This window comes from Antrostomus carolinensis, unplaced genomic scaffold, assembly GCF_000700745.2.
Source record: "Antrostomus carolinensis isolate BGI_N321 unplaced genomic scaffold, ASM70074v2 scaffold36210, whole genome shotgun sequence".
NCBI classification, from domain to species: Eukaryota; Metazoa; Chordata; class Aves; order Caprimulgiformes; family Caprimulgidae; genus Antrostomus; species Antrostomus carolinensis.
Window position 1 is genome coordinate 26753 of NW_010288419.1, and position 21812 is coordinate 48564.

General features: G+C 38.2%; 1 protein-coding gene across 1 annotated transcript in view; it reads right to left on the bottom strand.

The window, feature by feature from the left end:
- The window catches only part of NR1H4 (nuclear receptor subfamily 1 group H member 4), a 40246-nt gene extending 26565 nt beyond the window's left edge, over window positions 1-13681 (bottom strand). Inside the window, exons 1-2 of the mRNA XM_010166720.1 lie at window positions 13600-13681; window positions 7436-7575 (exon numbers count right to left, since the gene is read on the bottom strand). Of these exons, the coding sequence (XP_010165022.1) occupies window positions 7436-7520 (85 nt within the window). The 5' untranslated portion in view covers window positions 7521-7575; window positions 13600-13681. The remainder of the gene's footprint in view (window positions 1-7435; window positions 7576-13599) is intronic.
- Window positions 13682-21812: the final 8131 nt, after the last annotated feature.

Below are 21812 nucleotides of genomic sequence, written 5' to 3' on the forward strand. Positions count from 1 at the left end.
TGTTGCTGAAAAACTCAGGACTGCCAAAGATCTGCAGTACATCCTGAGACAATATTGTGCATTTATTTAAACACTGTAGATCCATTTTGGTTACAGACATGTTTAGAAAAATCTTCACAATAATTAAATCTACTCTGCTTCTGGAGAAAACAAAAAAAATCTGAGCCTTAATGTACGAAGTTAAATATGGGGAAAAAAAACCCCAAACCAACAAACCTGTATCTCCTTCTTTTTCCTTCTGTGTTAGACACATAGTTAAACAATTCAGCTGAACTGAGTCCATGCTCAGAGAAATGGAAAGGAAAAGGAAGAATAGGCTGGGTTGAGAGAACATGGTCTTGTTTCATGTAAAGCAGGTTTACAGTCAAAATTCTGGGATGTGCTCAGATACTAATTATGGAGACTAGACTGATTTTAAAAGATAATTAAGTTGTACCTATGTAGATTTTCCCACTTTAGCTTAAAAGGGGTTTGTTGGGGGTTTTTTGTGGGGGTTTTTTTTTGGTTGGTGGTGTTTTTTGTTTTTAAATAGACCTGTTTGAAGGGCTTTGTGGATATCTGTATTTCATTGAGCCACCATTCTCTAACCAGAGCGGATCAAAAACACTTGTCAATTTTTTTTTTCTTTTCCTCCACAAAATTTTCAATGAGTCTAGGATTAAACATTGCAAGAAAATGTCTGCTCCAAAGCATTAGTCATCTAAAATATTCCTAAAAATAATTGTTTAAAACCATGGAGGTGTTCCATAAAGATGATTTCAAAATGAAAATGTTTCATTTTTTTTTTTAGCTGAAATGTCCTTTTACTCTGATATATTATCTTAAAAAAATTAAGCAAATGATGAGGTTGAAAGAGAAACTAGATGCCTTGAAATTATTGGGACAAAGTATTTCTATGGCTGAATCCAAAAAGCATGATCTGAGCTGCATTCCCCAACCTTCTGCATACACAAGGCTTCCAACAAAATCTGAAGAGGTTCTCCTTTTGGAGGCATACAGTACACTGCTCTGTCCTGGGTGACATTTGAAAACCACACTGATTTTTGTAATTAAGCTTTGCAAAGTACTTGCAAGTCTAGACCAAATAGTTTCTTATCGCAAAAGAAAACTAATCTTATCTTGCCAACCAGAATGCACATATGCTTTTATCCAGATATATATTAGTAGAAGTCTGAAATGGGCTGATCTCATGCCACTGTAAAGCATGAGCCATCCCACTGAAATTGCTGGAGTTGCAGCAGTATGAGCTGTGAAAGTGAAATCAGAAATGAGCTCACTGGAATAGTGATATTTTATGTTTGTGTGATCTTCACTCTTTTGAAACATTTATCTGTTTTGCCTTTTGGAAGCATACCTTTTACATTTTTAAAGTAAGACTATGTAAGCACACACAAATGTGATGTTACTTATAGCTGTAAATCTTTTAGATTATGTTTTGCAAATCAGTGAAAAACATTTTGCAGAAACTGGAAAGCTTACTAACATCAAAGTGAAACCTTCACGTGGATGTGGTCATCATTTTACAAATATTTTTCCACAATACCACTTGCAACAAACTCATTGGAGAGTTTTGCTTTTGTTCCTTTAAACTTTACACAGAATATTTTACATAAGACTTAAAAATATATTTGATTTAGGCTTAACCACTTGTAGAAATGAAAGTGAGTTTTCATTGTAGGAACTAAAGAAAGTGTTTTTAGTTTGTATAAATATACTCAGGTTACATGCAGATTTAAGGTATTTTTATGCAGAATATTACAGAAGTGACAATGAGATCACATTTTAATGTAAAAACTATTGTTCCACTAATAAAAAGCCAACTGAAGAGAAAAAAGTTCTAAGCAGGTTTAAAATATGAATCTCTGTCTCTCTGCAGGATATTCATGAAGGAATTTAAAAGAAGAACAAGATTCAGGATTAAGTAATTTGGAAACCATAGCATAACCATTAATGAAGTCTTGATTTAATTCTAAACAAATTATTTGCAGATACTAAAGATCATTCAGTGTAAACAACCTTCTAGCATGCTACAGTTTCAAGGAAGAATGGAAGAATAGATGGCAAACACATCCAAGTGAGAACACAACAATATCCTACCTTAGGCTGTCTTCGGTCTGGCCGTTTCTTGAACAAAAATACTCTCCCTAAGGTACCCAGTCCTCTTTTCCCTCTCTTTCTTCCCCCCACCCCACCCCCCCCGAAATACGATGTATAAATAAAATTTCTTAATTCTGCTTTGTTCATATCCTGTTGACTTCTTTACTGTAAGAACTTTCTTTAAGATTAGCAAAGGAGTGACACAGGCCAGAGGTTATATAGTTTACTGATTAACTGCATTACAGAGAAACTTGTTTGTAAATGTCTGAAACAATAGCAATGTCCATTCCCAGTGTGGATTTACCTGGATAAAATTTGGTTACCATTCAAGGGGATGCCTCCAAGTAGCCCAGCCATTGTAATTTTGTACCTGTTATGGTTTATTTACAACAATATTTTTTATCAATAAATATTTAGGAATGTCAGGTGATTCTGTGCAATAAATTAATCACTTCAATACTACAAGAAGCATATTTTAGCTGATTATATTAATACATTTTTTTAATTATTTTTTTTTTAAGCACAGAAATATTGTATTCTCAAAAAAAGGCCAAAATGCTCAGGCCATATTGCACACATCTGTATGACAAGAGAGAAGAGTGCCAGAGAGGAGTCCTCATGCTAAGGTCAAACATCAGGATCAGCTCTCATCTGTGTAGCTTGGATGTAACTAATTCTCTCTAGAGTGGGCAGGGTCCATCTGCCCATCATGCTCTTCTGGGCCCAAGTGGCCTCCCTATGGGTCTCAGATATTATTGTTTAATATATGTCACTTCAGTTGAAAACATCTGTAACTTTGTGAGGGCTGTGCTGGATGCCTTGGTTTGATGGCAGTTAAAGTATGAGGTACAAACCCCACTGAGACTGTGTTAGAGTACAGTGTAGGATAAAAGAACTCAAATCTACTGCAGTCTTGTCCATGCTGCCTTTTTGGGAACAGTCCCTGGAGTAAACCCATGTCTTCAAGACATCTGCTAAAGCAATCTGAAACAGAACCCCAGGGCAAGATAAGAGTTGAGCAGTGTCAAGAGGGACAGTCAAGTGTGTTGTGCCTCTATCAGTCTTTAGCCTATTTTATATAGCACTGTGGATGAACCCACGAAGACCTAACATCAGATTTGTGACAAGAAGTATATCCAAGGATCATACCTGGAAGTAAACAGGCAGAGAATCAAGACCCACACTGCAAGATTCCCCTTATTTCACAAAACAGTCTCCTTTCCAGGCTAAGATCCACAAATGACTTGCATACACACAAAAGAAAGCATTGCACAAATGCATTTTGGTTTTACCTTGCTTAGGGGTGCAGCCTTCACTCTCAGAGCCCTGTTCATCTGCATTCCTTCTCGTTAATTTTTTTCTCAGATTGCCACTCTGGTTTGTCTCTCTACATAATTATTATACATAAACAATTTTCTCTTTTAATTTGTGTTGGTTTGTTTCCTTTTGTTTTGGGGGTCTGTTACAGGCCTAATTATCTTCTCTGCAGGGATGAAGCCAGATGTTGCATCATCTGCCAGGTGGTGCTAAAGACAAGTAGTTATTTAACGTACCTTATGATCTTGAAGCTGATTAATCAGTTTAGACACTTGATCCTACTTTCTTAAAAAAAAAAAAAAAATCCAGAAAAGATAGAAATTTATCTAAAAGAAGTCAGCATTTTAAGCTCATCTTAGGCACTGTTCTATGCCTACAACAATTTTCAATGGTGTTCTGTTGTTCTTACATTGTCAAATATTTAAGACAAGTTTAGTTGCATTGCTTTCTTTTCACCTTTGTTACATGTCAGTTTTGTTTATTCTTCCTTGTCCATTTTGATACTACTTTTAAGAGTGCTCCTTCACCCAAAAAGCTTCTTTCTCAGCTAACAACATGTACAACGAGGGTGGCATTTCTTGTCTTGTTATATCTTGGTGTCACATTACAAGAAAACTTTGTCAGGCCATCAAAAGAATATTTAAAATAGGTCCTTACTAAAATGAAACACATAATAGTACTGAGTTTTCAGGGTTTTAGAAATGATTCCACCTCTGATGATAGCTGAAGTTTCACACTTAATATCTTGCATATTAGTAACTCCTATATAAAGTGCTTTCAGAGAAATCAGGAAGGGGCTATTCAGTCCCTTGTGAAAAAGGGAAGTGATAACCACCGGAAGAAATAAGCTAATGGAGATATAGGTATCTAACACATGTATTACCCCTAATGTGAAAAAAGTTCAAAGGCAATTAAAAGATGCAATGGTATTACTGTCCCAGCTGAATTGCCAAGCCTTAGAGCAAGCCTTGTCGTCTTCACCACAGTCCTCTGCCAATGCACCTCAGTGTCTTCTGGGTCACAGCTTGTGTCCAGTCAATTTGGAGCAAAGTGGAGGAGCTCAGATTAGTCTATGTCTATCATGGTAGAAGTGTTCACAGAATAAATTCATGGTTCTAAAGTGAACTACAAAGCTCCCAAAGGTTTGAAAGGAGACCAGGATTTCAGTCTTAGAGGGATTAAAAAATGCAAATTGGTAGGTGTGTCTCTTTTTCTTAGTTCAGGGTATGAAATTGGACCAGTCTTCACATAGCTGGCTCTGTTCAACTCAATGGGGCTTATGAAATAAAAATGAGGTTTGACTGAGGTAGAGAAACATCTTAATAGGACAGGTCCCATGGACACTCATGCGCCTCTGAGATTTCTTGTCATCAAGAGTCCTTTTCCCTCACTGGGAAAACCAGAGCTGCAATGAAGAAAAAGTTGATCTTGCATGCAAATGCTATAGAGGATATACCATTTTACATATCTGGTTTTGGCCACTTCTTTAAAAAAAAATGTTTTCTGTAGAGAGATGTAGGATGTTTCTAAATCACCTGAGTAGTGAGGTAGAAAAATAGAAACAGTTTTCCAGGAATATAGGGTGGAAGAGAAGGAGTCTCACTTCTGCTAGGTTAAAGATCCTTCCTCATTTGCATTTTGAGCCCCTTTTTCCAGGGATTCAGTCTACAGAAGTGAAAAACTACAGTTAAAACACACTAACTCCAAAGACATAAAGAGATACTTTACCTTAGAAATATACTGTTAGAATAGCAGCATACAATTTCCAATTACTGAATAGTGAAAACATTTTTTTTTTTTTTTTTTTCCTTTAAGCTCTTCTGAAACCTGCTGCAACTAGAAATCTTGAGGGTGAGTACACAGAAGTGCCCTGAAATTACCATGGTGATGAGGCTCATAGCATAAGCAACTCACAATTGACAAAATTTATTTTGAGAGACCTGAACCTGATGCTAATGTTTGGAGATGCACTTAAATTTGTTTTGAAGGTCTAAGAACACTCTTCACATAGACTGAGTGAAGCATAATGAAAAGATAATGTATTTCCAAGGTTTTTTACAGAATGTGAGTATGCATCTTTGAAAAAGGAGACTGTTTTGTATAAAAGTTGATGTTTGTAAGCCAGCAATTTCTTGCTTGTTTTACATCAGAGCTGTATATTCTAAGGGTCATTTAAAAGAAAAGCTTTCTTCCTATTTCCTCGAGTTTATAAGTCTCTACTTGCCAAAACAATGTCAAAAAAATGCAAGTAGTTTACAAACATAAAATGGAGAAGCAAAACTGTTTCCTACAAGCATCTTGAAGAAATGGAGTCATATTTTAACAATGAGTAACTTTCTCTCTCGTGGACTCAGTTGCGTATTATTGCTGATGGTTTTTCCCAGCTATAAATGCAAAAGACACTGAATTTGTAAAGAATTCAGTTCTGAGACTTGGGTGACATCCTGCAAAACAGGACCAAGTGGCCATACAAAATGGAAGTCAGCTTAAGTGAAACACAGCAGGAGTGCTAAGTCTCCTTCCTAAAGGGGCCCTTGATTCAACCCTTTAATACATTATTTCTTTCTGTCACAGAAATGTCAGTTCGATTTAAATCTCCACTGTGCTAAGCTCTGCATACCTGTAATGGCAAACATGATCCCTCTTCTGAAGACCTCAGTTTCTGAGTAAGATTTCAGTGTGGAGGGAAAGTATTTTGCATTAACATGCTTCCCTGTATTTTGAAGCCACCTGATCATTACTCTTCAAAAATAATGAAATAATTAGTGAAAAACTACATCGGGGGAAATCTACTTGAAAATCTGAAGTAGTTCAGTTATGCAGGACTTCTTAAGGGATGACTGGGTATAAAATTTGGCACCCTAGACTTGAATGTCATTCTCCTCTTTGTATATCTTGGCCCAACATTGGAATTAACAGACAGCAAGGAAGTATATTTGCATATACTTTAGTATCTGCAAAAACATTAATCCCACCAAAACCCAACACATTTAGGGAAAAAAAAGTAACACAGAGTAATGTGATAGATTTTGCTTATCATTAGTGATAGTGCTTTAGTTCAGCTGTATGGAGCCAGGGCACTGGAAGTGGTCTGATATGGAGAGATACTTCCAACTTCCCAGAACCCTGCAGCAGGAGTGTCTCAACTTCTCAGAGTCCCTCCATGCCTGAGCCACTATTCTGGTTTCAGATAGATGAAACTGAAATGTTTTCATTTTTTTTCCAGCACTCAAAAAGACAGAATACTGGTCTTATTTGGACTGGAAACTTCTGAAGTGTTGTAGCTTTCTGTGGGGGTCTGTATTGTGTTTGAGGCCCTGAATGTATCATGTTACTTGACAAAGGTCCCCCTCTGCTGCCAAAAGAAAAGCTAAAAAAATGTATTATTGTTTGGGGTTTTTTTCTTAGCAGTACATCTAACTGAAGACAGCTTCCCCATGCTTAAAAAATATTGACCAAGAATTCATTCATTAACAAACTCACGCTTAGCCTTGAAAAATTCAGTGGAACTGGAGCAAGGATCATTTTCTGGCCTGCATTATAAATTTTCTTGTGCATTAAAGTTAATAACATAAGTTTTTAATGGTCTCAATAATAAAATAGTTTTAATTTAGGATAGATTACTTTCATAAATTAGCATAATATGGCAATGCAAATACATTGTAACATAATTTTATTACAAATCAACTGAAAATATATCTGCTCAGCTTGATTTAAATGACTCATATGAAGATAAAATCCAGCCTAGATACAAAGGTCTGTCTTTGCTGAATGGTTTCAGGTATTAGAATAGTGTTATAAAAACCTACACACTCTGCTATGAGCAGTGATGAGAGCAATAGTGTGCGAGATTACATTAACACCACAGATACATTATTTTCTATTCCATCCATAGGTACTGAAGATTCAAGAAGGTTGGCACATATCATCCACATATCCTTGACTTGAGGTTTCAGTGCATTTTCTTCTAGGTTTCTCACTAAAGGATAGCTTGCTATTTTAACCTAATTTGGTGACTTACCAAACAAATGGGGACCTTCAGCCAGTGAAAATCCATCGGCAGTGGCTAGCTGGTGATGTCCTATTAAATTCATTTCAGATCCCATTTATTCTTCAGTTCAGGAGAAATATGTTAATTAAGAAATAGGTTGAAAGGAGACCCTGAAAGATGAAAAAGAATGTTTAAAACAAGATAACTAATTTGTCTACCTATTGTAAGGCAGGAGTCAGGAGGTGGTTTTAATATTTACTGTAACAAACATTGGCTTGAAGTTACAATAACTAATTCAGCCTTTAAATAAAATGCTGCATCTAGTTTGTTTGTTTTTTCCTTGTTGTAGTATCTTTTGTTTGCCATCCTTCTACTGTTCATTTAAAACTAATGGCAGTTTATGTTCAACCTTATTCAAATATTCACAGACTGACACACCGGCCTGACCTGCTGAGAAAATGCTGCACAGCCCCTCTTCCAGGGAATACCAGGGTTTTTTGCACTATTTTTTCATCAACCTTTCATCATGTCATTATTTTCTCTTACTGTAAAAGTGTAAGTTTATGGTTAGGTCACAAGAACCAAGCCAGGAAACTTGAGAATCATTTCCAGCAACTGGCTCTTTATTTTGCCTTCAGCAATTACTTTCTGAACAAAATAAATGGTGGCAAAACTAGAAAGCAATGCTTTGGTCTGATAACTGGGCTTACCCACCCGCACCCTTTATGATCTCAAGCAGCTGTGTAACTCTCACTTGGAGAGGTCTGGAGATGCTCACTTATTAGCACATTTTCCTAGTGGTTGAGATGGAGCAGCTTCCATCTCCTGAAGTTGACAGTGGCACTGTCAGTACCCAGGTCTTCTCCTTCCCACTCCAACCACTAGGCTATTAAGTAAGAGGCAGGAGACGTGCCATTGCCTCCTGCTTGAGCAGAGGCTATAGCTAGAGCAGCACCGCATCCAGGAGGAAGGCATGCAAAAGGCTTCCTTGCCCAAGTCTGACTCGTGTGTGGCATAGGGCAACTCAAGATCGCATTCGAAGCAGGACCGTCAGCAACAGGACAATATACAGCTCCAACAAGGAGATGTCTCAAGGGTTTATGCATAAAGTTGTCAAATTTGTTTTGGTTTGTCTTATAGTCTTAATTCTTTATTCAGTTTTATCCCTGTGGGACTGTCCCTGGGACTGCATTTCCACTCACTGAAAGCATTTGAGAGTTACAGCCTAGTCTGCTTCCCAGTGAGGGCTCAGTATGTGTCTCGAGCAGAAGTGAAGTCATCTGACAAAAACGTGAATGCAGCAGGAGGCCCCAGCGCTGAGCAGATTGAGAAGTAGCTTGTGAGAGTGGCAAGTACACTGTGTAATTATATTCAGATTGGTCAGTAAGGATTCATAAAGTTCTTTCTTAATATAAACAAAGGCTCTCTAATTAGACAGATGCATTTTAAATATCTGCCCACAGATAATTTAAACAGTTTACTCAGAAATGTCAAAAGCTACTTATATCACAAACCAGATAGAGTTCTTGTTGCAAATAACATGTAAACACAGTCTCAAATCTATCACAGAAACACAGTTTTGCAACAGCAAAAAAACTCCACGTATCTTGGGATGGGGGTTGTCAACCAGCCCAGCCACTCCAGTAGGCCCACATCTACTTCAAACCCATTTTACTGCCTCACTGCCACATTTTCTGGGGAAGGTATCTGCTGGACTCAAAAGGTGGAGCTGCCCACATGGCTGCAAAGGTCTTACAATTCCCAACAGCTACTTTTCTCATGACTGCCCATCACATACCCTTGGGAGGGGGTTCCTGTTGCAGCCCATTACAAGGGTTCTGTGATGGGAGGAGGCAGCAACAAAGTCAGGACCCTTAGAATAGTCAGTAAGAGAAATGTCAAAATGAGACATCTTCAGAGGGCTCCTGAATGTTTCTCTGTATTTTCTTGGTGAAGACCAGAGGAGAGAGACTATCTCCACCCTCTCCTCATGTCCAAGACCATCAATAACTTTCTTACAGCCCACAGACAAGCAAACCTTGCAGTTCCTTGCAGGACTAGCTCTCCCTGTAGCCAGACCTGAAGATTACATTCCACCACTACTACTACTACTTCTCATGTTTCCTCCTCAGATCCTATATGAGGAGCTAGCACTGCAACAGCTAACGTGGCAGCATCAGGATTGTGAATTTCTAGATGTTCGTACAGAGCCTAAAACTCCTTAGGGAGTTAGAAACTCCCTTAGGGAATGTTAGAAATTATATCAAAATAGTTTAAAGACAATCCCAAGATGACATCCATTTTAAAGTATTTTGTTAGACTGTCAGTATATGGACAGACTTTCAGTGCATAGCTTCTTAGCTTGTAAGGTATTTACCCTGTATCTGTCTAGTTTGTGATGCAAATAAAGGAGAAAAAGCAAGCTGTATTTTTAAATGGTAATATAGTGTCTGTGTTTTTACAGTCTCTTTGAAACGTTTATAAACTTCTTTCTTGTTTCTTTGAGGCTATTCCATTTTTTAACATGTCATTAAATTATGTCACTCTAACCTCAAGATAGACTTCTGAGAATCTATTATTCTTATATACACACAAAAAACCCTGGTGCTATTAATACTGCTTTGTTTATAGTGAGAAACTTGAGAATATACTAGTTATAACCTCCCAGTATGCGAGGACATTACAGGTTTTGTAACTCTACCACTCCTGCTACATTAATTTTGATCTGGATGGGTTCAGTTTGAGTCAAATGTTCATGAAGATTTTACAGTTTTCACCTTTTTTAATACTTCATTTTCTTTAATATATTCAGTTGATGTAGACCATTTACTGGATTTCATGGAAGAAATTAATCCATGGAAGAAATTAACCCCAAGAAGTTATGGGGATTTCTGCAAGGCACAAGACATGATCACCGTTAAAAGGGATGGAAATATATTTTCCATTACATGTAGCTTTGCTACTGTAAATTTGCCTGAACACCAAACTCTTCATTAAATATTGATTGACATTTTACTTTTATTTGCCCATGAATCCAGCCTTCTGTGAGCTGTCTATCCTGTATTAGGTTTGTACAATTCATTTCACCAGTATTTAAAAACAGTAGCTACCAATTTTCAGCTTTCAGCCCTACACCAGGTGCACAATATAGAGCGTTTAAGCTCCACTTATTCCACACATTGTTCAGTTCTGGGAAATAGTGTAGGTCACCATAAGCCCATGTTGCAAGGCATCACAGATGCAAAGGTGGACTCCACTTTCAAAGAACTGGTTCCACAACACACACCACATCACTAGCCTCTTCTCAGCCTGATCATTTAGGCTGTTGCTGAGGTTAAATAACTGTGGTCCCAGCTGGCTGCAACTCCCATGGAGCAGAAGCACTGCTCTGGCCAGGACAGTCACACCCTGCGTTCATACAGAGGTACTCAAATTGCTAACAACATGGCTGGGTGACAAAGGGTGCCATGTGCAGCACCTACACACAGAACCTCTTGGCAAAAATAATCCTTCCAAATATAGAGAGTCTGGGGCATTTTTTTGGCTGGTAAGATAAAGCTATGTCATTTCAGCTTCCAGAACAAGTTCACCTACATAAACTGGGATCAGTAATTATTCTCTTAATTCAGACTTCTCTGTCCACCAAAACCACATAATAGTGACATGCTTCTTGATATTCACAGGCATCTTTGGTATGACTAAGCAGTCACAGGTATTTCTACTTCATGCTTGCTTCCTTATATATGAAGTGTCTTTTAGCTACTACTATCAAGATGAATCTAGAGTACCTTAGCCAAATTGGCTGATACTCTATCCTGAGATGAAACAAAAAAAATGTATCAGTTATGTAAAAGCTGAAATAAAGGCAATAAGTTCACAGGAAATCAATATTGCTCTCCAAAATAAGAGTCCCTCAAGAGAAATTAAGAGGCATTGGATACGTTACAAAGGTTGGGGTTTTTTTTTTATTAATAATTATTTTTGTTCACTTGTTAATAAACCTATTTACTCCACCATCTTTTGAGAATATTTTCATAGGCCAGAAATATACAGCAAAGAAAAACAGAGATCAGTATGTGTAAAGTAATATATATGCCAAATTGCTTGAGATTATTTTCATCAATTGTGTATTAAGAGCTCTGAATGACATAAAATTTTATTACAGGTATCCTTTAGTATACTTCAGAACAGTCAGCCAATGCATGTTTATGCATTCTAAGTTTAACTGAGAAAATTTATTTATATTATTTATGTGGCTTGTGCTTTCACTGTATCTGTGTGCATGTATGTTTATTCAGCTTTCTTATGGGAAATATATTAATAGGAGTATACAAATATATATGTATACACAATTGCATGTGGGTGTAGGTTTCAGATTTATTGTGGACTCTTATCAGTGGACTCCCTCTGACCCTACTATGGTCAATAGTAAAGCTTCCCCTGGCTTCTGTGTAAGCAAAGCCAAGCCTCTTAACGAAATAAAGTTAAAATCAACTGGGCTCACTGAAAGACAAAAGCATTGTAGTCCCATACTTTCAGGTAGAGTGAAAATAGGTTTGATCATCAGGAAAGCTCCACGATAGTCTGATTGTATTTTACCTTCAGAATAAGAATGATTGTTTCAAATATTCAGTAAAGCACTGGCAAAATTTTTCACCAATATTAGTGAGATACATTTCCCTCCTTCTGTCCTGTAATATTGTCCTATACTTTAAACATCTGGCTGCCAATTGCTCAAAGAGAAATTTCAATAATATCATTAATCTATGGCCCAGTCCAAGCACTGTTAACATCAAGGGGAAGATTCCCATCTAGTTCACAGGCTTTTGATCTAGCCTCATAGCCTTTCTGTAGAATATTTAATGCAGTGCCTCACTTATTTGAGAGGCTTTTTATTTGCTTGCTTGTATGTTTTAAAGTGTATCAAAGAGACATGAAAGCATTAGGAAGATTTGTGCTCCTTGTTTCTAGCCTTTTGCTGCACAATCATTTTGGCATGCATGGCACCATGGGCAGATACACAGCAACTGATACAAAATACGAGCAATATTAGCAAATTTGAGAGCCAGAGGTAGGTGTGGTGTTACTGCATTTGTTTGAAATTTACTGTTTAGATTTTTTAATATGACATTTAAAACCAGAGCAGCAGAGAGACACAGGACACAGGAAAAAAAATATAAGATATTCTTACAGCCTAATTCTGAAGTGAAAATAAGTATCTTTTACATCAGTGACAAGTAGAACTGAAACTCTACCAGAAGCCTCAACAACATTTCTGTTGGCAGGCAAGTAGCTTCAAAGAGTGGGACCAACTTCTAACTGTTCCTGGGATGATCTGCTGAACACTATTTCTCTGTGTCTTCCCTTCTCCAGCATCTTTTTCATATCTCACCTGATAAAACTGCAAACCCAGCTTCCTTAATCTGTTTTTAGACTCCCATCTAGCCTAGTGGGATCCCAATCTAGTTTGGTATCTCTAGGTTCTCTGTAACACAAGCAATAGCAAAAAAACTAACAAAAGCCAAATGTGTTCCACCACGACTATAGATAAATAGCTAGCATGAACATTCAGAATAAACTGACGTTTTATTAAAAATTGGCAATGGATTCAAACAGTAATCACTTGAAATGTGAAACTCCCTTTTGCTTGTGCTAGCTATGCGAAGTAAGCACTGAAGTTCTGGACTTCAGAAGATGCACCTGGAATCCGTACACAAAGCTGTCAAAGAAATTACATAAAACATAACTACTCCCTTTCTGGATTATTCACTGCTCTCCCATTAATCACATTTAAGACATTTTCTGTTCCTAAAAGGGTAAAAAAATTAACAGACCAGTACAATTTTAAAGCTGATACACATAATTAACTAGTGTTATTGCAGGATGGACTCAGTATCAAAGTTGTGTTTTTTTTCAAGTGACACACAGAAGCCAGCTTTCTAGAGACAAATTCCAACACTATCATTATTATCCATGACCTCAACATTTTTCCCCAAGAGAAACTCCTGCTGCTACACCAGTTCTGTAGATGAAATTACTTCTCCTTATATTATACTTCAATAAAATACTAGCTTTAAAAAATCCTTTTCTTTCTGGTCAAAAATCCGTTAACATCCACTAAACAATTTGGGTGAGAAAATTGCTTTTATACTACATAACAGCAAGAGCCATCAGTTAAAGGAATTATTACTTACTGTTCCTTTCTGGAAGACTGTGGATGGTAGGATGTAAGTTAGTCCTGTGCTCAGTTCAGTATCCTAATGATTCTCACACAGGAACATCTTTTTTTTTTTTTGTGGGTTGTTTTTTTTTTTTTGGTGTTTTTTTTTAGGTTTAGCAGAAGCCTGTAGTGATAACACAATGAATCAAAGCTCGGGCTCATTGGCTCAGTGCCCTAATGGACAAGGATTATTCATTAACAATTATTTCTTTGCGAAACTCTCCTGTGTTTTAACACATGCTGTATTAAAACATTGTGAATCCCAGTTTGTCTATCAGCACAGCGACTTGAGATACTTCTTAATATTCTGGCTGGGTGCAGGGGGGAAGTTGGCTCAAAAAGTGAGGTGATAGTACCTTGTTGCTGATTATAACACTTTCCTTGCACACGTACATTTTTGTGACACTCTTAGCCCCCCATGCACCTTTTATGCACAAGGGGAAGAAATTGTTACCTGTAGATAATGAATCACATCCTGGATGGGCTGCATTGTATCTGATAATGCTGATCTCTTGCTATTGACAGAAAGGGGACCTTGAACCACTACATCCCCTCTTACCCAGTAGAGGTATTTAAAGTAAAGTGGAACAAATCCAGGCTGTTCTGTTTTCACATCCCACCTACGCAGAAAGGATAATAATTTTCTGGTTTGCTAAACATATCCAGTGGGGATGAGTTGATCTGGCAGTGGTATTGAGGCTAATTTCATCCAGAGGGGACAGTTGGCAGCCTCACTTGTTGTAAGTGAGTTCATGTCTGCCACATGGTATATAGTCTCAGTCCTTCTCTACATATTTGCACTGTCTGATCAAGAGTGAATACACAGAGACTCAAGCTGTACCTCCTACTCCAAAGAAGAGAGGCACTGGGGAGCAAACACAGTCTTCTCTAGGAGAAGGTGACAGCTCTTGGCCCTGAAATGAGCAAGAGAAAAATTACTTTGCTTTCCCCTACTTCAAGAGAAAAAAAAAAAAATAAAAGGTATATTAATTCTCAAGCTTATATCAAGGAAACTTAAACTCCCTATCCTTCTCTTTAAAATGTAATTAATAAAAGGTCTTTCTCATGTGTTCTGTCTCTTGCAAATTCACCTGGTAGCCAGCCAAACATACACAGTATGACAAGTTTCTGAAAAGATCAATGGGAGAATGATGCCACAAGGCTGTTACTGGAAACTAGCACTCCCAAGGTGGTACTATTTTCAGGGATTTAGGCCTACAATTCATTCCAGCAGTCACTGACCATATGATAAGTACTTTTAAGACTAAGGTTCTCTCAGTCCTCATTTCTGTCTCTCTGAAAGCCATCACTACTGTAAACAATGAGATTTCTTTTACAAATTCACATTTAACAGAATTGACAAAGCACTTCCAAATAAGAAAATTCTTCCAAAACCACCCTACCCACAGGAGGCAGGTGTTCTCCACAACTCCAAAAAACACCCATATCCCATACACTTTCCAGTAAATGCTCACTCCAGTGGTGCCTAGGAATCACAGGCCAAAAAACCCCTCTCTCTTTGGTCCTCCTGAGACCAGTGATGGGATTTGTCCCTTACCAGGTGAAGAAGCAGAGTCTAACCCAAGAAGACCAACAGATTATGTCTTATGGAGCTTTAAATTTCTTGGCTAGTTCTGAAGACTTAAATCTCTTTTTCAGCTTTCAGCCTCCTGCAGCATTGGTCCTAGACAGTTGGTGGCACAGAGCAATTGTTATTCAGAATATCCCTAGAGACAAACCTTCAGAAAAGCTTCTTCCGCAAAAAGCATTTTCCTCTGTGTGGATGCTCTTTGTCAGACAGCTCACTGCAAAGGAAATTGAATTTAATACCCTTATTCACTAACAAATTTGTTGGATTAGGACATTTTTCCTTTCCTTACAATAGTAAAGAGACAAATGGCAAAGTTGGTGTTTTGTCTACTAATCAATACTTTCAAGACATTATAGGAAAGAGCAAAGAAAGGATGCACATGATAAAAAAGAAGATGTTGCCTGTAGCAACAACATGTGGCATTACTAGTTCAAGCCAGGTGTTCATATTTTATTGTGGCTGATGTGCAAATGAAAGTTGAACAGAAAGGAATTAGAGCAAATCAAATATATCTTCCATGGTGTTACAAGAGACTACCTACACAGCATCAAGGGAGAGAAGAAGAAGGGGAAATATTCAAATCCAGTTACTTATTAATAGAATATCTTTTCTAAGATAACATTGCATGCTGTATTTTTTTAAATTTCAGAATATTAATTGACATCCTGAAATTTGTCTAGACAATATTGACATTACTCCTGTAACTGACAAATAGCATCTATCCTAAAATACATCTGTGCCATATCAGTGCAAATACATGTTAAGCTACAACAATAGGGTTATATATAACATTCAGGGCTAGAAATCTGGCTGCCTAGAAAATACCTATTTCATAAACTCCACATTCCATAAAAGAATTGTAGGTTTTGACATAGCTCCTGTTTGCTCCTCCTCCTGATACTCTACCTTTTCTCCACTGAAATAATTGCCATCCCACACTTGCACTGACAAGGTAGTTCCATGGCCTCAGCCACGGAAAGGCAAGACAAATCCTAGCAACAAAGTAGTTTGTCATCAAAAGTGTGGATGTGAAAATCTAAGACAAAAGGAGATAGGAGGAAAAGAAGAGAAGGTAAGTTGGGCATTCATCTTCAACATTTCCCTCTCTTCACGTCCCTATGAATGCATCACCACACACTAAAAAAATATTTTTAAAATACACACACAAATGACCAGTACCTTCTCCTTTCTGCATAGGAAATCTTGTCAACAGCAGTACATCTTTCTGCCTACTCACAAACAGTTGCTTGGAGCTCCAGCAGCATTGTACAGATGACAATCAGTCACAACTAGTGAGAAATCCTGGGTCTGTGTTTGATAGGTCAAGGGTCATGTGTCTTGACTGAGATCTGCTTGTGCTTAAGAACATGTTCACCCTGCGCTGACAGCTCCCAGCATGAATGGTACTGCAGACACCTGAGGGCTTATCTGCCCCCAAAACTGCCCCAGCAAAAACCATTTGTTACAGCTCAGAAAATGTCCCTGACTTGATTATACACAGTTGTCACTAAACAGCAGAGCTACTTGCAGCTTTTTTTTAATCTCTGCAGCACTCCTTATTTATTATTGCTACACAGAGGATACACATCACCTACACCACTTTGGGTCATTGTCTGTCTCCTCAGACTGGCCATTCCTTGCTCTTAAGCACTCTCAGAAATATTACTATTCACCACTCTAATGAATAAAGGAAGCTTTTCACTTCTTGAAGGATGGCCAAAAATATGATCAGCTTACAATATATTTTATCATGTGAAGATAATTAAGTAATCTTAATAGATAAGGCTGCTTCTGTTCAGGCTAAAAAAATAGGAAAGAAATGGTGTGCAAAGTTCCGATGAGTTAACTCTAGTAGCTGTTCATCTTTTTCCAGTGCAGGAATAACTCCACTTTTAAGATTAGTTTAGCTTATTCAATAAGTCTTTAATTAATCAGAGCCTCTTCACTGTAAGTTGCTCTCTGATCACTCAGTTTCTGAACAGGACAAAATTTGATCAACAACCCTATGTTGTGGCCTGATGAAATACAATATTCTGTATATACGAGTGATAAAGACAAAGTGGAATGTCACTAAAGGGTAAAATAACCAAGGAAATATCTGTCTGAAGAGAAGAATTCCACCCTGATGGCAAGCAGTTAACAGTTAGCCAGTATGCTGTAGCACGAGCATATATGTTATTAACAAGACATCATCTTACAACTGTCTGGACACAAGACGAGAGCTGAATATGTATGGAATCAGCTACAGTATCAGATACTAAAAGTATAGGGAACTTGGTCTACCTCCCTCTAGCAGACTTCAACTGAAATTTAAAAAGTATTTTTCTATAAATAAATTACAGTTATTCCACATTAGATTCTCTCTGATTATTTGAAATTTTAATTAAGGCACTGATATTACATGCTCTTCCCCCTGCAATCCCTCCTGCTAGGGGTTACAAGTTTAAAAGTTCCTAGAGGAATCACAGCTTTAAGTTAATTATATTACTACAGTATTAGCTGATAAGAAGTTCTCCTAGAGGCCTCAGAGTGAATACATACTTTATTCTTTGATTATTTTTTTTCCTCTTGACATTTTGATGTTATACAGTATGATAGTGATTGAATTAATAAGGGTTAGCCTTCATTTATGTAAATATTTGGAGAGATAAAAATATTATGAAATGTTGATCTATTCCAGTAAATGAATGCACTGTCCTTTCATTAATAAGTAGTTCTTTTAAACTGAATGTCAAAGGTGATGAATGAAGTATTATTAATAAATAAATACTAGGATATTTTTAGATGAGCTTTGAATTGCTCTAAGTGAATTTACACTAAGTAAATTAATTTTGCAAACTTTTAAACCACTACTTGTTTCTCATGCTGTGTCTAGTGTCAAGGAAAAAAGAAAGAACCTTCAGTTCTATACTTTATTGTTCTAGAGGCAACTCTGCCATGCTCTGAAGCGTTGCAGGCAGATGACTTCCTATTGCTTATTGAGAGGGCAGGCTGCAAAGCAGGCATCAGACCCCAGACAGGTACCCAGAGCAAAGCCCAGGGGAACTGGCCCATCCTGCCCCAAGAAGTCCAGGGCCACCCAGAGAACAGGGGGACATTACACATGTGGTGTGTGTAATGTTACACACTGCCTGTACATTACACCTGCCTGTACATCCAGGAGGAGAGGTAACATCAGATTTGGCTACAAGGAATCATGTAGGACTCAGGATGTAAGAAGGTGCCTTCTCCCTTCTGCAAGGAAGATGCTTGTACATCAGGGAGCAGCACAAGCAGGGCTGCTCCCTGCAGAGGATGAGGTGGAAGCTGAGGATAGCCCCACTAACAGTGCAGAGTCCCACAGTACCTGAGTGGGGCCAGGGTGCTGACAGCAACAGGCCAGAGGAGGCAAGGTGGTGAATCAGGACCAGGGGCCACCCAGGGATCAGCTGAGAGCAGCGATAAGAGATAGTGCCAGATGCAGGTCTGGAGACACACTACCTGCAGCATCAGCCTGAGGTCCACTCAGGAGACAGAGCAGAGGCAGAACTGGAGATAACACAGGCTACATCTTACACCTGCAGCCTACCTGAGAAAAAAACCAACAGTGAACCAGGACACAAGAAGGCAGCACCAAGCATACTTCCAACTTATCACAGGCCAGAAGCAGAGCCCCAAGCTTGAGCTTAAATAGCATCCCAAGCCCATGGGCAAGGTGTGTGTGTGAGGCCCCAGGTGAGGCTGATCAGGGCTGTTAAAGCCTATTAGTGTCCTCAGGACTCTGAAGTAGAGCAGTTCTCAAAGCTTTTGTTGGTTCTTCCTTGTTTCCCTACTAGAATTTGAACAAATGTTGAGCGTGGTTGTGGCCACTTGTGGCAGACAAGAGGAGCAGCAGCAGCAGGACGAGACTCTTAATGTCCAACTTGCACTGGAAAGACTGAGATACTAAAAAGTAAATGTCACAAGTTCAGCTGAAGAGTACTCATGCCTCCACCCTGCTAAGGAAAGAGGCTGGAAATGAGATAACATTGGGTTCTGGACACAGCTGAGATATTGCTAAACACAGAAAAGTGAGAAAGTATTTATTATCTTTCAGTTGCCTTCACCTTAATTCTAACAAAGTCAGCCATGACTATGTTAGTGGAGCTCTTTTCACCTCATAGTGGAAAATGTTGGTGGGATGTCTGGTGAAACGGGTGCACAGTTCCTAGGCACATTACAGCAAAGAGCTCTCAAATGGCCAGAGGATCCTTATTTCATGTACTAGGGCCCAGGTCAGTCAGATCATCCTCTTCGTTTCCACCTAGTAAACAGCTGGTACTGAGGAGACAAAGAGATTTGAAGGCCAAAGAGAAGTGAGGTTGTTGAAGAGAAAGTTAAGGGGATGTTAAATAATAGCTCTTGGGAGAATTAAAGGGTTTAGTTTATTTTCCTTTCTTTCCTAATCTTCACTTTACATCATTACAATCTGAAAACAAATTGCTTCCCTTTTTGGAAGAAAGAAATTAAATGCAATATAAAATTTATTAAATTTAAATAACAAATCAGGAAATGGAGTGGTTAATAATCTCATAGAAGTATTAACTTGGGCTCACTTTGAAGAAGAGCTTCATTTATCAAAACCTAATCTGAATATTCTTTTTGCCCACAATTGGGTGATATCCCAAAATATTAATAATTTGCATTGGCAGATCCCTCATTTATATTGAATCTCACTTGGCAGATATATTTCATGTTCCCATCTCATCCCACAACAGAAAAGGTATAATGAAAACAGGTATTCTAGAGAACAGTGATAGAGTAGATTACATGCATGGGAAATTTGCCTAGTTCTGTTTCTTCTCTTTAGGTGACCCCTCCCGCCAAACCTTCACAAGGAAGAGAGTCTTACAAATTCATGAATTTTAGGCTTTAACATTTTCTCTAAATAGGTGTATAGGATGAGAGAATTTATGTGAAAAAGGGCATAAATCAGCCCAAAGCATGGTAGTTCACCTACTCCGCAGCATACACCACTGTTTCTCCCTTTGTTCTGGCTCCTCCCAAATATGCAGCCAAATTAGAAGTTTCTATCCATCAAGGTTTTCTCAAAATTACATCAAGCTAGTGGGGGACCGTGGCTATAATTCTCTGAATTTACAAGCCTTCCCAAAAAACAATATTTCCCCCGAGTAATGGAGCTGCCCACCCAGAGGATGAGTCATGCTCATACAGAAGACAGCCCTTTCTCAGCTCCTAACCCATGGTGGAATAAGTTCTCAAGAGTCTGTGGGATTGGTCCCTATGGTTCAACACCCCATTTTAGCCATATTTACATTTCTTGGACATAGAAACTGATTGCCACAATGGCAAATGGGGAAAGGAAGTTGTTACTATTAGAGAAATGCTGGCTAGGAAGTTCTTCAGAGCAAAGGTTGGACTGAGCAGCCAGCCCTGCTGTTAACTCTTTTGTCTGGCAGGAACTAGCAAAGAAATGGGCTCCAGCAGGAACGAGGAGCCTTCTATCAACCACTTTGATGTGCAGAACTACGTAACAAAAACATTCCCAGCCCACGTGAACTAGCCCCAATGTAGTGTGGAGAATGACGTTCCAGTTTCTGATCTCTTAAATTTAAGTTATAACAAGACAGCACCAATGACTGACAACCAGGGAGCTGCTGCTCTGGTTATTGTGTGGACTACAACTGAGTCTTAGCTGCAGCAAACTTACACATGAAAATTTTTTTTGGCTGAAGCAGATGTGTGTCTATGTGCAAGTTTTGCTATTTCTACTCAAAGGAAACAGAATCTGTACATGTGATTAACAAAGAAATTAATGTCTCTGACAACTGAGGGACAAAATCGTGCCCTATTCTTTTTCCAGTAGTCTTTCCCCCTCATATCTGATGATGGTAAACACAAAAGTAGATGTTGATGGGAGCATCAAAGGTACCAAATACTGGAGTAAAACTGATCTGTAGGTACCACTGATGCCATTCTAATGTTATTAAACTGATGACTTCCCACATGTAATGCATGCTGCCAGAGTCATCCTCATGCAAATCCAACAGAAGGGACTTTTCCCTGTGTGTGTGGAAACTACCCCTATACTAGCAGATGATTCTGTATTTCAGACTGTGTCTTATTAATGTACAGCCAATAAACATGCATCCTACCAAATAAAAGATTGACACGGGGGGAAAAAAAATGCATGTAGCATCATCAGCTTTTAAAATTAGAAAATATTTTTCTCCTGGATATGTGATATCAACCTGGAAATGTACATAAACCCTGGAACTGCATTCTTTTTTCTCCACAACCAATTCATTGTAGAGAGGGCCAAGGAAGAATATACTTAGTTCTTACCACTTGCGGTTTAGTCCAAGAAAGATAACCCAAAGTAGGAAATGTGAGGGAGCTGCTGTTTTCCCAGTGATGGAATTGCTATTTAAGTAGGCAATGAACTGTAACCTTGAACTATGCAAGACCTCAATACCACTGCTATAGCATGATACTCTCTATATTTAAAAATGTTTGCTTGAAGAAACACCAATTCTTAAATCTTTTAGGAAAATTTGACAAAGCATAAACCAGATGTGTTCTACAGTTGATCTAAAAATTACATTTATTAAACATAT